Here is a 15,647-nt window from a genome sequence, read left to right as displayed (position 1 = left end):
GTCAGTAAGGAGGGTGATACAAGCAAGCAGCGGAACAATATTATCTTATACCAAAGTTGTTATAAATATTTAAGAATCAATAATAATTAAGTTGTTACTTCTATTTTATTTTTTTCATAATTGATAACTTATTTTAAAAAAAAAACTCATTCATATTATTTATAGGGTTTTATTAATGTTTATGTTATATAATATATTATTTATAGGGTTTTATTAATGTTATGTTACATAATATAAGTTTAGTTTCCAACACACATAATAAAAGAGAGAGAAAGTGAAATGATGAAAGATAAAGAAAAATATGTGAATCTAAATCTTTAATGTCTGTAGGAAAGTGAAGTTATGATACGTAAATCATACATATAAAACCTTTATTTATATTTATGTAACGGAATAAGAAACATTACGCGCGTGAAAGCCGCCAGAATTGTAAGATCCGCCCAGGAACCCCAAAGGTGCCAGCCAGCACTTTGGATTCGAAGGATAGAGAGAGAGAGAGAAACAAAAATATAAACTTAGAGAGAGAAAGAGAAAAATAATAAGAAAATTTGAAAACTTTGAGGTATTTGATTAGAAAAGGGGACATGGAGATTATCGTCTTCCGATGATACCTTCAAGCACACAAATTTTCATGTTTGGATTTGGTGTCACAGTTTGATTCTCAAATTGCTGTGATCCCAACAACAACATCAACAAAAACAAACATCTCTCTCTCTCTCTCTCTCTCTCTCTCTCTCTCTGCATTTTCCCTTTTCACTGCAAAAGGATGCTGATTTAAGGAACCCCAGAAGGAAATCTCAAATTTTTAAGAGGATTCTGATTTTGGGTTGAAGCTTGAATTGCGTTTTATGGGTTTTGTGAAGGTGAGAGACCAGTTTTGGTGACACGCGAGGTGGTGCTGCCATGATTGGGAATAGAAATCTACCAATGGAGACTTCTCCTTCTGGCAGTGCGGCCCAAAATATGAACCCAAGGAGGCTTTATCAAGTTTGGAGGGGAAGCAACGTGAGTTCTTATCTGCTCTTTTTATTTGTTGTTTTTTATTTTTTTTATAATTATTTTGTTATTGGTTCTCATGACTCAAAATTGGATTTTGCTAATGATGTTGATTACATGTTTGGTCACAATTCAATCTCAGTTTGAACTCTTTATGTCTTGTTTGTCTTTATTTTAATTCTGTTGGATGGAAAAATGTGATTTTTTTGGACCTCCCTTTTCTGTCAATGTGCTTTTTCTTGTGGCCATTCTCCTGCAGATGTGAATTGTAAGTCCATGATGTTTTGATGTTGTGAAGCTGTTGAGATGCCACTGCCTCTTCAATTGGAACACTTTTCTTATGATCAAAATTTCATTTCAATAGATAAATTTTGTTGTGGCTGTGGATTTTTTAAGCTTGTGACTGTTCACCATTTAAAAGTTTTCACGTTGTTGTATTGGGTTGAAAATAAGTAATGTCTATTATTTAGGTATGATTTGATATCTAGAAGCAACGACACACATGTTACATTTTACTAATACTGTTTTTTTTTTTTTTTTTTTTTTTCAGAAGTTTCTCTGTGGTGGGAGGTTGGTTTTTGGTCCTGATGCAGCTTCCCTGTTTCTTACAACATCCCTAATTGCTGGACCTGCAATTGCATTTTGTGCAAAGATATATCTTAAAATCAAGAATGGGAAAACCGGCGATGATGCTCTTTGGTATCCTGTATTGATTGTGGGTTCAATTCTCACTGTTTTGGTAAATGCCCTTGACAGATTGTACTTGGAGATTTTACTGAAACTTGTCTTCAACCCATGCATTCTTTCAATTATTCCCTCTACTTTAGTATACTTATTTATCTTTCGTTTATTGTGCTTCACCTTTTTTCAGATATAAAAATTGAAAACCAAATTTTATGTGGTTATCTAATGCATAAATAAGATATGATTATGAAATAATACGGCAATAAGAAATTATAATATTGAATATTGAAAAAAGAAAATTAATTTTGCAAAGTTTACAGATCCCCTTGTTTTCTGAACTGCAATGTTATTTAAGTAGTGTGCATCAGTTTTATTATTTGTAAGGCAAAAAATGAATATATTTCTAACTGTTTAGTTATGACAAAATATCTAACTTCTCCCCTAAATATGAATAACTTAAGCAATTAAGTAGAAGCCTGAAAATGTTTTATATCTCATGCAAGAGCCCTTTGGTAATGTAGCGTGAATAATATACACATCAATTTTACGTTATGCTGAATTTTAAATGTAATTATAAATAATAGGGGATACAAGGATGGATGTCTTGACCACTTAGTCATAGAGGCTCTAATATCATTTTGAGATTATAAGAAAAAGAAGGAAATAGAGAAAACAAAGAGGAGAGAAAAGAGGACTCAGATTAATAATTTAATATTGATGTGATAGTGTCACATAGAAAACAATAAGTCAACGCACCTATTTATACTAACTTTCAAGATCAAGCTCTAGTATAGTTTGAACTAGGACAAGCCCAGCCCAAAAGTACTCCTATGATAATAAGTCTCCTAAAACAATAAGGATCCTAATATTCTAACACTTTTCATCAGACTGTTTCTAAATATAATGACACTATTTCATTTTAATGCTCATGATCGATTGATCCTTGATCCTTTTAATTTTATTTTTTCCTTATAGCTTATGATGGGAGCTCCTTTCTTATTTTGAAAGTAAAAGCTGATATATCGGACAACTCACTTGCAGGATTTAATATTCCTCCTCATGACTTCCGGGAGAGATCCTGGAATTGTCCCTAGAAATTCAAGACCTCCTGAATTTGATGAGTCACTTGATATACCTACTCCTTCCATGGAGTGGATTAATGGTACAACCCCTCATCTGAAACTACCTCGAACTAAAGATGTAATTGTTAATGGTCACACAGTGAAAGTGAAGTTCTGCGATACATGCTTGCTTTATCGTCCTCCTCGTACTTCTCATTGTTCTATATGCAACAACTGTGTCCAGAGATTTGATCATCACTGTCCCTGGGTTGGCCAGTGCATCGGAATAGTAAGTCCATTTTACTGCAAAAGTTGAAGTTTAGAAACATTAAGAGAGATAGTATTCCGTTTTTTTTATCAGTTTAAAAGAATTATAGAGTAAATTTGAAAGTAGATACAGTTAATCTTCTGAATCTATTTGATGACTACAATTTACTTGGTGACTGAAGTTGGTATTTGTCTTGAAGTGCAGTGATGAAGTTACTAGCTGGTTTCTTACATGTATTTACTGCGATGTGTAATTTCTTTATTAACTTTCCTAACTTATGTCTGAGCAATTTTGATGCACCCGAGCTGACTCGCTTGGATTGGGCATTTCCATAATTTATTTCTTTATTTAGGGAATTTTAATAATTACTAGTTATTTCCTTTTGTTATTTTAGATTATGTTTGAGTGTGCGTTGATTGTGCGTTATCTCCTTTGATTGCGCATGATTATAGTTATTTACTCTTTTTGTTATTTTGTTTTTGCCTATTTAAGGCTTGGAGAACCCTATTGTTATTAGGTTGTTTTTGGTTAAAGAAAATTAAGAAAAGAGAATAGTATTTTCTCACAATCCTTGTTTCGTTCTTCTTTCTGTTTAGCCAAATTGGTTACTGCTTCGAATCTGCTTCGTCTTCATTGATATGAACTTCTTCAGGTGGTAACCCAGGTGGCAATTCTTCTGGTACAATATCACCAAATTCCCTAATTAAGATTAGGACTTGTGAATGCAATTCTTTCTTGACACGCTCGTCTGCATTCGTATTGAACTGCTTGGGAACTAGAAATATTGTGAGTTCTTCTAAGGGAGTAACTGGACAAAACCCATAAACTATTCCAAAAGGACTATTGCCCATAGTTTGGTTCAATGATCGCATCTTTGATCCGTCTTTGGAAATTTTTGTCTGATGTAACGGTAATTTCCATTGCCCCTGACGATCTCCAATTAAACTTTTATCAGAAGTTAAATCTTTATCTCCATGGAGCATGAGGTTGTTATGCTCGTTGTCCCCAAATTCATAATACTGGGGTAGATCTTCATCTTTGTTGTCAGAGATATTAGAATTTCTAATAACTGATTTTTCACCGAAATCAATATAAGAGATTTCTTCTACCTCTGGATTCTCATCGTCTTGCTCCCAATCATACTTATCGTAGATAGGGAACTCGTCATAAATTGGAGCATCCATAACAAGATTCTCACCATCTTGCTCTTCATCATATTCATCATAGATCGGGACCTTCTGGTCTTCTGTCAAGTCTATGATGTCAAAGACCTTTTCGACGGTGTGTGACCCGTCGATAAACTCATCTGTATGAGTGGTGCCCTCGAATTTCGGGATCTCAATCTTCACCCCAATATTAGCAAAAAAGGATTGATTTCGAGGTTGACTTCGTCCTTGTCCCTCCTCATTCCAATTCCAGAATGAGTTTTTGCTCCTTTCCTCCTCATGAGATGATCTTTCAGATTCCCTTCCTTCATCTGACTCGTCCAACTGTGTTTGGGCAAATAGTTGTTCGAGCTCCTGAATTCGCCTACCATGTTCTGCCAATGTAGCAGCCATTGCTACAATTATGGTGTGTCGCACGTCAATGTGTGGTTGTTTGCCGTCGACGTTAAGGGTGTTGATGCTTTCGGCAAGTATACCGATCGCACAAGTAATATAATGATAAGTAAAGTATCGTCTCCACAGGGATTGGGTCGAATATCAATTAATTGTTCCTTTTAAGAATGGAAGAGTTCAAAGGTTGTGACAAATATTCTCGATTGGTTTGAAATTGAGAACTGAAATTAAAGACTTATTTTTGTAATTTTTGTTTATGAGAAATAGACAATAAAAATAAGAATTGATTTTTCTAAATGTATGAAAAGCATTGTAGCTAGAGCGCACTCACCTTATGATCCCCACTTCTTATTTTGGATTGACTTACAATATTCATTTATAAAATTACTCGGATAAATTATTATCTAAAATAATTAGTTAAATCCAATCCCTTGGCAATTTAACCCTTTAATCTCAATTGGAATCCTAATCCCTTAGCAACCCCTCATGAAAATTAAGCAATGAACTTAATAATTTAGGCATCCGCAATTCAATACACATCTATTCCTAGCATGCATACGAACCGTTATCCTACCCCCTTTCAGGATGAAAACCTCAATATTCCTATCTAGAGTTCTAACCCTCAGACTATTATCAACTATTAGAGTGGTCAATTCTAATAAAGAAAATATAAATTACGAACAGGGTAGAGATAAAGATAATTATATAAACGAAGAATTATAAATCAATCCAGCATAAAAAGGGTTCACATAGGGCTCGTGACCCTAACTACAATAAAAAGTAAATTAGCCAAACATAATCATGGCTAAAAATAATCCAATATTCAAAAGCATAAAATTTAAGGAGAAAGGAGAAGAAGAACTTGATCCTAGGAATCCTCTCTGAGCACCACCGTCGTCTCTCTTCAGAAGAATAGGTCTTAATCCCTAATTCTGTCATGAGGATCCTATTTATAATCCTCTTTTCTTCCTTCCAAAAATACCCCCACGGCAACACGGTATTATTTTCTCGCAACCCGGCGCCAGTTGGCGCCGGTTTGACGCCACTTCGCGCCGCGCTACTGTCTCAAAATGAAAAGTCGGAACTGAATGCTCGTGACTTGGCGCCAGTTGGCGCCACCCTTTGCATTTTTGGGCGCCACTTGGCGCCAACTTTCCTCTTAGTTTGGGCGCCCTTTGGCGCCATGATGCCTTCACTTTGGCGCCACTTAGCATGACTTGGGCGCTGGTTGGCATGGTGGCGCTAGTTTGTGCCATTCTGGCGCCAACTAGCGCCAATTCTCTGGACTTTTGTACTATGCAACATGGCGCTAACTTGCGCCACTGTGGCTCCAAGTTGCGCCATTTCTCTGGACTTTGGCCTATGCGACATGATGCAACATGGTACTTTCCTGTGTGTGGAGTCGCGTCAACAGGCTTTTTATAATTTGTAATTTTCACTCCTCTTTTTCCTGTAAAAACACAACCAAAAGGTGAATATTATTGACATAGAAAGAATCAATATAAATAGCAAATATGTATTTAAATTGCTCTCTTATGACTCAATTCTAATCAATTTTAATACTGAAAAACCACATTGCCAGAGGCACATCAGGTGTTAACATGCCCTCTATCGCCGCCTCAACCCCGTCGTCCACGACCTTGACCTCGACCGCCATTGTTCTGTTCAGCCATTTATGTGACAAACAGAGCTCTGATTACCAAATAATGCCGAAAGCGCATAGAAAAGTGGCTTAACAGAAAGTTAGGATTTTTTCAAAAGAGTAACCCTCCGATTCTCAATTTCTAATTATCAAATAACAAAATTCAACTCCTAGAATAAGGGTCGTAAGCACCCTTTTATAGACTAATTACAAATTGATTCAAAATTCTAAATCTAAAATTCTAAAAGTAATAAAACTTCCTAAAATAAAATAACAGTAATTAAAATCTAAAAATAAATAAAAAATTACAAATAAATAATTCAAAATACATCCCAAATCTTTAATCTCAAATCACGCGAAATATGTTGCTTTCCTTTTCTTCCCAAACAAATCACAATCACATTATGTTGCTTTCTTTTTCTTCCCAAACAAATCACAATCACATCTGCTGCTTTATTGAGACTTGGATTTGATTGTAATTTGTTATATTTTAAATCACTGCATTTTTCAACAATTGGGCTATATTTATTAGGCCACAACTCTAGTTGACTACGAGCTCCTTCAATCAGTGGTTGAGCCATGTACAATGGGCCAACTGTAAGTGCATCAAATTTACGCTCAAACCTCACAATTGAAAGATCATTGAGTGTTTGCAGGAAAATCTGAGGCTCTGAATGCTATTCCTTTTTTTAAAAAATTTGTCTGAGTTGAGTGATGATTACCTTAAATCGAATGGCATATTGCTCAATTATCATGTCATGGATCGCTTTTAAAAAAATAAACTTGCAAATTTATGTTGATTTTGAATTGAGGAAATTTTGCATTTGACATGTTACTAAATATTGGGATCTCCATGTTCCTCTGGTGGAAGATAATTTGGATTTATTAACCCATGTTTCCCTGATCATGAAGCAAATTGAGCAACAATTTGTAATGCACGTTGTGTTTTTTTCCAGCATGCTTGCGTATTGAGTTAGTTAATCTTCTTATCAAATTTTCCTTTCAAATACAAAATTTCCTTTACGAGTTACTGCTATATGCAGCAGCTTTCTTGGCAAATCACATTTCCTTAGTAGAAGCCATGAGTAAGTTGAATTGCGCAAGGTAATACCATTGGAGAAATTGTAATGGTGCTGAAACTAGGGAATCTCTAAGAACATCTAAAATACAATGATTAACTGTATACAATGATATCATTTTCTTAATAATACAACTGGGATGCATAAGGAAATAAGCAGGAGAGTGGGCATAAATCATAATGTTCTCAGCCTTGTAGATTTTTCTTAGTGTTTTTAGACAATCTTCTATATGATTGTGCTCAGGCAGTGTTTCTTTGATCAAGGACCATTTTGATTTTCAGTTGCTAGGGGCTATGATGATTACCTGTATATAGGTCTTGCTGCATGTAACTCCCTCCTATCCTTTATGGAGAGGATGAGAGAGAGAAGAACGCCTAGTTTAAATATATCTTCTTCTTAGAGATCCCTTAGCCTTGGCTTAATTGGTTTGAAATATATGTATGGAAAAACAACAGGAAGTTATATTCAATATGAAGTAGCAATATGAATTGTTGGATTTTAATAGTGTCCAAATATTCTCCTTCATTTTATTTCTTACAAGAACTAACAGTTTTCTTACATGCTTATATAATTGCAGCGAAACTATCGGTGGTTCTTCATGTTTATTTCAACATCAACCATTTTGTGCATATATATCTTCGTGTTCTCTTGTATCAATCTTACTCAGAATAATGCTTGGAAGTCAATATCACATGATTATGTCTCAGATTTTCTCACAGTATACTGCTTCATAGCTGTCTGGTTTGTTGGTGGCCTTACAGCTTTCCATTTCTATCTCATTTGTACAAACCAGGTAACTATTTTACTTCTCAAAATGTGAAGAAATTTTTAATGATTTCTGATTCTTGATTCATCTCAAACATATGCTTTACGTTTTTTTATTTCTTTGCTTCCTCCTATGGTATCGCTAAAAATTTCATATGGACAAATTCACCTAAAAAAATTATAATGTTAATTTATTGTTCAGGTCCTAGATGCATAGATTTAAATGCGTGATTAACTGTTCTTTAGCAACCCTCTTTTAGTTGGAAGCTCAAAAAACTATTCTTCTATGGCTTCAAACATTGCTAGCATCAAAATCACTAATAACTGACAGGAACATATAATTTAATAGGGTTTAGTGAAGGAAATTGTAAATTGATTTTGGCTCAAAAAGCTAGAAGTTCAGGAATTTTAATCAATTTTTAAGTGACACACTGGTTGTGGTATTGTTGGAGATGTAATATAAGACCATTAATGTGTCTTCACCTAAAAACTTAAACTTTTTGTAGAGTTGATTCATGACATGGTATCAGAGCCTGTATGGTCAAGTGGTCTAGAGCTCAATCCTTGCCGGCCCCGTTTTTCAAAAAAAAAAGTTGAATTTCAGCATAAAGTTGATGGGCCTGTGCATTGTCCATGTTTCAAGATCAAAGGGTTATTGTGTGAGGAGACGTGTTAGAGATATAATATAAAACCATTCACGTGTCCTCATCTAACAAATTAAGCTTTTGGAAGAGTTAATTCATGATAGGTACAATAAACTAGAAGTTTATTGAACAACTTAGTAGGAGAGGATAAGTATAATAATGAAAATGATAAAAGATTTTTTTTTTTATTATTATTATTATTATCCAAGAGGAAGGAAAATGGAGAAAAGGTGAGAGAAGAATAAAACACTAGGTACTATAGCTGAGTTTGAAGTAGATATTTAACTTAAAAAAGCTAATATACTTGTCAAGTTCATCTTTACTTTTCCCGAATTCATGGAAAAATGATTTTTTTTTTTATTGTGCTAGCTCTGGATAAATAAAGTACTCTTGATGACATTGGGATATCTAGTTGACATCAACTGTAGCGGAATAAACAATATTAATACTTTTGCAAGAGTACGGATGGTTTTATAAAATTAAATAACATGATTGTGCAGTTTTTCTGATGAACTTCCAAAACGACTTCTAAATGGGAAAGAGAAAGCAATCCAAGATGTTGGATACTGGCATATCAAACTTAAAACAGATGTCTTAGCTGCTTACTTGAATTTATTTTTATTTTTTTCCTTTCCAGATTAGATAGGTAATTAAATTTTGGCCTCCAAACTTCGATTTTGATCTTAACCAAGAATATGACTACATCTATTTTTTCTTTGGTCATGCAGAATTCAGGTTTGAGGTTTATCCTCAACTTTTAATTCTTTCATCATGTTGAGTTTGGCCATTTTAGGATAACTCCATTTTCTTTGAGTGATCATTATAAATTTGATTTGCAGGGTTTAAGTGGACTGATAAATGCTTCTACTTGGACTTTCATAGTCAAAGACTTGTCCATATGGCCATTATCTTCGTAGATTGTTTTGTTTATATATTAGATTGTTTATTAGTTCAAGCTGAATTATTATTATTTGCTTTTATTGTCTTGCAGACAACATATGAGAACTTTCGGTACCAATATGATAAGAAGGGGAACCCATACAATAGGGGATCACTGAGAAATATTAGAGAAACACTTTGTTCCAGTATTCCCATTTCAAAGAATAATTTTCGATCACTTGTGCTGGAGGATGAACATATGATGGCCGAGTCTTTGACACCAAATATTATGCAAGGAATTTTGAGTCCAAAGGAGAAAATTGACATTGAAATGGGATCTATGCATGCAGAAGATGATGGTATTCCAATTCCTGAACTTCTGCGGAATTTTGATTTTGATAATTTTGAAGATGACTTGAGGTTTGCAGATGAGGAAGGACAACCTTCTTTTGATCCATTCTATAGTGTTGAGGAAGACATAAAGGACTCAGCCAGAACCTCAGTTGCTACAGTTTTAAATTTCCAAATCAGCACAACTGAAGATGGAATTGAAGAGTCTGTGCATAGCTCTCATGCTGGGGTTGGAGTCAGAGAATCTGCCCAAAGGCCAATTACTGCAGATGGAACAAATGCATTTAAAGAACCTGACGATAGGAATAACTCATGTTAAGCCACAATGGCAGCATTTAATTTCTATTGGATGAGGTTTTCTTCTCAGTCTTCCCCCCCTTTTTTTTTTGAAAATTTTGGGTATTGCCAACTCTGGCTTAAGCCAGCATTTGTCCATGAAAGAGATGTTTCTTAAGATTGATCCTTGTCCTTGGCAGTGAAAAGTGCTTATTCTGACTTAAATCTTAAGTAACATGGCTCTATATATCATACTATAATCTGGTTAAAATACCCTCATGCTGAATATGCATAATGTACTGCAAAAGAACCAAAAAAAATAAAAGTGATTTGAGTTTCAAACTAGAGCTGTTTCCTTGATTGGTCTTTATTTCAGGTTTGCTGCAGGTCCTCTCTTGAAGTAGGACACAGAGGATAGTTTTCTTCCATAATTGCAGCAATTAATGGTTTGTCAGAATTTCCAATATTCAGGACTCAATGCAAGTTGATTGATGCTATTCATGATGGAAATGGGGAGAATGACCTTGCACCTTCTCTCTCATTTTAGTATATAATTATGGCGTTTGTTGTAAATTGTAAAATGGCACTTGCATTAAAGAATAATGCAGAAAGATTGTCTGGCTAAGTTTATGTTAGGTATTGTTCTAGGTGTGCCTATTTCTTCCATTTGTTAAGATTTAGATTGGATTGTTTTTTATTTGCCTGTAGAAATTTAGAATTTGTGTAAGTAGTGCATTGATTTCTCTTTGTAAAATGCAATGTATGTTTCCACTCCTCAGGTTCTCGTTAGAGAAGGCTGAAATCTTAAAGGAACAAAGTTAAAATGATATGTCACCTTGAAAATTTTGTTTAGGAAAAGTTCCACTCAATCAAACTTAAATCTAGGATTATGAAAGGGAAAAGACAGTTCAATTTGATCGGGTTGGAAATGATTTCTTATTGATTCACTAAACTCATTTGGTAAGGAATAATTACACTTTTTATCTTCTAATAATCTCATTTTAATTAAGTAGTATATACATGAAATATTTTTCTTGCTGAGTGAAATTAATTTATGTTCTTTGTTTTTAAACCAAGAGGGAACTGAAGGGAAATAAAAGTTTACACTATGATTTGTATAATTGGAAAAAAAAAAATACTTCTGTTACTAACGTTGTTATATACTTATATATGCAATGATTGTAAACATAAAATAGTTTTTTTGTTTAATTTTCCAAGAGCTGTATATACGTTTTTTGACCCGAAATAAAATGTCGTGGAGTGTGCTTTTTTGCTGAAGAAACTTAAAAAAAAAAATGAAATAAAGAAAAAAGGGAAATTTTGTGGTCTAGCTCTAATGTCATGAAATTGTGGTTTTTATTGAATTTGTTTGGCTTTATGTCGTGATTGCTGGTGCTTTTGCGGCCGGAGAAAAACAAAATCTGAGTTGTATACATTAATCTTCAAAAATATCAGATACATTATTGTTGTTGGATGGCATTATTATTGCAACACGCAGCAAATTCTCCAGGGATAAATCCTTCCATTTCCTTCATGATTTGGTTTTATTATGCTACCCTTTATTTTGGTCATTATTTTCCTTTCCTCCTTTTAGACCATTATTTTAACACTAATTAAAAAAATAGTTATTATTTTGCTAAATTTTTATTAACAAATAATATATTAGAAAAAGACATAAAATTATATTAACAAATATTTTTTCAAAAAATAATATATATTGCTAGAAAAAGAAAATGCTGAAAAATGAAATATCTAATTACATTGCCGGAGTGCAAATTGAATTTCATATTTGATAAAATCTTAGTTGAGGTACGTTTAGTTGGGAAAGAATATCGTAATAACTATTTAGAGTTACTATCAATATTATTATCAATCAATGTCATCGTTAGATCGATTATGTTGATCTAATGATTATATTTATTTTTATCTTTGTAAAGTTATGATTTCTCATATTTAATTTTTCATATTTATTTTCACCTTTGTATGGTTACAATTCTCATATTTAATGCTTTCACATTAAATATGAGAAATCATAACCATACAAAGATGAAAATAAATATAATCGCTGAATCAACATAATTGATCTAACGGAAAAATTGATTGGTAATAATCCTAATTGGTTGTTAAAATATTCTACTTCACGTTTAGTAAGATTTTAGTCTGAAATTATAATGTTACTGCCGATAAATTTTTTTATACATAAATTATTTAAATTCAATTTTAATTAACATCAAAAATTAAAAAATCAGTTTCATCCTATGCTAATTCCGCAAACAATAATCTAAACAAACTTGAGTTAAAACCTAAAACAAGTATCCAATACAAAAGTAGATGGAAGCCACAAGTTCTCATCCACATGTAATCATCACAACCAATCATGTTACAAGGAGAAACTTAAAAATTCCTGCCACGTGTCAAGTTTCAATTAACGCTCAAAGATTTCATAGGATGAGATTCTATCACTCTTCATATCCTAAGTTATGGTTCTCTCACTTGTCCTAAGAACTCCTTAGTTCTCAATCTCAAGTTCAGAGCTTTGGTTCCTCCGAACATCTCATAACCCCACCAAAGTTTTGCTCCAATTATGGCAGCAGAGATGGCACTTGTGAAACCAATTTCCAAATTCAGCAATGTTACACCCAAATTTGGGAGTCCTAGAATGGGTTCATACTCAAAGTTCAGCATCATAAGAATGTCCACCACCCCCACCACAGCAACAGCCACAAAGCCAAGCAAGAAAGTCAACAAAACTGCCATTAAGGAGACCCTTTTGACACCAAGGTTCTACACCACTGACTTTGATGAAATGGAGACCCTTTTCAACACTGAGATCAACAAGAACCTGAACCAGGCTGAGTTTGAAGCTTTGCTTCAGGAGTTCAAAACTGACTACAACCAGACTCACTTTGTTAGGAACAAGGAGTTCAAGGAAGCTGCTGACAAACTTGAAGGCCCTCTCAGACAGATCTTTGTTGAGTTCCTTGAGAGGTCTTGCACTGCTGAATTCTCTGGATTCCTTCTCTACAAAGAGCTTGGAAGGAGGCTCAAGGTTTGGTTCTTTTCTTTATTTCTCCTGAATCTGATTCAACATTCAACTTGGCATAATTGATAACTGTGGTTTTAATTAATTCAAATGGAAAATTATAAAAAAAAAAAAATTTTTTTTTTTCAGAGAAGTGTCAAAGAAAATATTTTGGGGACTTGGGAAATATAAGTCATCATTAAGATAATTTTTGTTATGGTCTTATGATTATTTGGGAAGTTTAATGTAATTCGGCTGTATTTCATGTCCTGTAATGGGCTATGTTGGACAAGATTGTTCTTCGTTTGCACTTGTGGTCTGTTATTCTTGTTCTGATTTATTGCTTGGGATGTTGATATTACAGAAAACCAATCCTGTGGTGGCTGAGATTTTCTCTCTGATGTCTAGGGATGAAGCCAGGCATGCTGGGTATAGACACACCTTGTGCCTTTAATTCTTAATTCTTCTCCTTTTATTTTCTATTTAATATCTTTTTTTGGTAGTGCATGCCCTCATCCTTTTCATTCTTTGCAGGTTTCTGAACAAGGGTTTATCTGATTTCAATTTGGCTTTGGACTTGGGTTTCCTGACAAAAGCTAGAAAATATACATTTTTCAAGCCCAAATTTATCTTCTATGCTACATATTTGTCTGAGAAAATTGGATACTGGAGATACATAACCATTTACAGACATCTCAAGGAAAATCCCCAATACCAATGTTATCCCATTTTTAAGTACTTTGAGAACTGGTGCCAGGATGAAAATAGGCATGGAGACTTCTTCTCTGCCTTGATGAAGGCACAGCCACAATTTCTGAATGATTGGAAGGCAAAGTTGTGGGCTAGATTCTTCTGTCTCTCGGTAAATTTTTCTTTTGAATACAATTTTTTGTCTTCCTTTAACATTCTTAAGTTGAAACCTCAATAGCTAGTGCCAATTCGTTCCTAAGTTAAGCAGCTATAAAGAGTGTAATAGAGATTACAAGAGAAAAGTAGGCATAAAGAATACTAGAAACCTTAGCCAATATTGAACATGGATGACAAGTACATCCAATATGCAAAATCTCATTCAGACGCATTCGTTAGAATCATGAAACAATTTATATTATTATTAACCATAGAGATCACATTTGTCATGTCTTTCATTATAAGTTTGTGGTCATTCTCCATCATAACCCTACTTAAGACATAATTATCAAATTTGTCCTGCAGGTTTACGTCACGATGTATCTCAATGATTGCCAACGCACAGATTTCTATGAAGGCATTGGACTTAACACAAAAGAATTTGACATGCATGTCATCATTGAGGTTAGTTTGTGTTATAATATCTGCTATAATGACCATTGACAACCATTTAAATTTGTGTTACCTTTTATTTCTATTTGGTATAATCAATATTTGTTTCTAGTCATTCTCAAATACTTCTTGATGAATTTGGTAACTGACTTACCAAATGAAAGAAATCTGGAGCCTTAAGTTACCCTTAGAAACATATGTGACAAGATTTGATCAACAAAGAACAAATGCTGAACTCATAAATCACAAGCAGTTACTGAAGCTTCATTTCTGGATTGTTTTTGCAGACAAACCGCACTACAGCTCGGATTTTCCCAGCTGTTCTTGATGTTGAGAACCCCGAGTTCAAGCGGAAGTTGGACCGGATGGTGGAGATAAATGAGAAGCTTGTTGCTGTTGGTGAGAGTGATGACATTCCTGTGGTGAAGAACTTAAAGAGGATCCCCCTGATTGCTGCCCTGGCCTCTGAACTCTTGGCTACATATCTAATGCCACCAATTGAGTCAGGATCTGTAGATTTGGCAGAGTTTGAACCACAGCTTGTGTACTGAAGTTGTGTATAAATTCCTTATTTCCTTTTGATCTGCAGCATAATGTTCATCTTGAGTGCTACTATTACTGCTGCCACAAACAGTAAGGAAAAATTTACCATGATGAGGTCCTTTTTAGTTTTAATCATCTTTTCTCTCAACCTTTTTTTGTATCTATTTTTTTGTTTTTTTAGAAGTTCAGTAGAAATCTCCACCTTATGAGTTACTTATCAGGAGATGTTTTCTTTCCTCACACTATCATCCAATTGGAAGGTCTAAACAGCAAACATTGATCATGTTGCCTTCAAACCCGGTACCTTAGCTGTTGATTTTGGTTGGTCGAACTGTGTTATGCGTTTAACAATCATGCTTTCATATTGCTATTTAGACAGCACATGCTGTTTCTTAAAAAAATTGCAGCAAAAAATTCAGCATAGTTTTCTTTTATAAAAAAAAGGAAGGATGTGAATACAAGTATTAGGTGCCAACGTGCAACAGTATAGAAAGGACCCCACAAAATGATTCCTTGGGAAACAATATTCAAGGGACACCAAAAATTGATTCCTTTTGGCATAAGTCATTATAATTATTG

At 34.1% G+C, this 15,647-nt stretch overlaps 2 protein-coding genes across 2 annotated transcripts; both read left to right on the top strand.

The window, feature by feature from the left end:
- The first annotated feature begins 422 nt into the window (after positions 1 to 422).
- LOC133300455 (probable protein S-acyltransferase 4) lies at positions 423 to 10,978 on the top strand. Its single transcript, XM_061500008.1, has 6 exons — positions 423 to 1,005; positions 1,547 to 1,735; positions 2,722 to 3,030; positions 7,867 to 8,082; positions 9,690 to 10,282; positions 10,581 to 10,978. Exons 1-5 carry the CDS (start codon positions 904 to 906, stop codon positions 10,245 to 10,247), a joined length of 1,374 nt encoding a protein of 457 aa, XP_061355992.1. The 5' UTR covers positions 423 to 903; the 3' UTR covers positions 10,248 to 10,282; positions 10,581 to 10,978.
- Positions 10,979 to 12,692: 1,714 nt separating this feature from the next.
- LOC133300453 (magnesium-protoporphyrin IX monomethyl ester [oxidative] cyclase, chloroplastic) lies at positions 12,693 to 15,304 on the top strand. Its single transcript, XM_061500005.1, has 5 exons — positions 12,693 to 13,253; positions 13,591 to 13,655; positions 13,761 to 14,088; positions 14,439 to 14,537; positions 14,813 to 15,304. Exons 1-5 carry the CDS (start codon positions 12,789 to 12,791, stop codon positions 15,074 to 15,076), a joined length of 1,221 nt encoding a protein of 406 aa, XP_061355989.1. The 5' UTR covers positions 12,693 to 12,788; the 3' UTR covers positions 15,077 to 15,304.
- Positions 15,305 to 15,647: the final 343 nt, after the last annotated feature.

Source organism: Gastrolobium bilobum, unplaced genomic scaffold (genome assembly GCF_033153095.1).
Source record: "Gastrolobium bilobum isolate Gb01-03AN ecotype WA unplaced genomic scaffold, APGP_CSIRO_Gbil_v1 utg83583, whole genome shotgun sequence".
Taxonomy (NCBI): Eukaryota; Viridiplantae; Streptophyta; class Magnoliopsida; order Fabales; family Fabaceae; genus Gastrolobium; species Gastrolobium bilobum.
This window is presented reverse-complemented; position numbering and strand designations above follow the sequence as displayed.

Bases quoted from the DNA above. Each gene is read 5' to 3' on its own strand.
- LOC133300455 (XM_061500008.1), top strand. From the start codon at position 904: ATGATTGGGAATAGAAATCTACCAATGGAGACTTCTCCTTCTGGCAGT. The intron at 1,006-1,546 runs GTGAGTTCTTAT...TTTTTTTTTCAG, and splicing joins AAGTTTGGAGGGGAAGCAAC to AAGTTTCTCTGTGGTGGGAG. The intron at 1,736-2,721 runs GTAAATGCCCTT...ACTCACTTGCAG, and splicing joins GTTCAATTCTCACTGTTTTG to GATTTAATATTCCTCCTCAT.
- LOC133300453 (XM_061500005.1), top strand. From the start codon at position 12,789: ATGGCAGCAGAGATGGCACTTGTGAAACCAATTTCCAAATTCAGCAAT. The intron at 13,254-13,590 runs GTTTGGTTCTTT...TTGATATTACAG, and splicing joins AGCTTGGAAGGAGGCTCAAG to AAAACCAATCCTGTGGTGGC. The intron at 13,656-13,760 runs GTATAGACACAC...CATTCTTTGCAG, and splicing joins GATGAAGCCAGGCATGCTGG to GTTTCTGAACAAGGGTTTAT.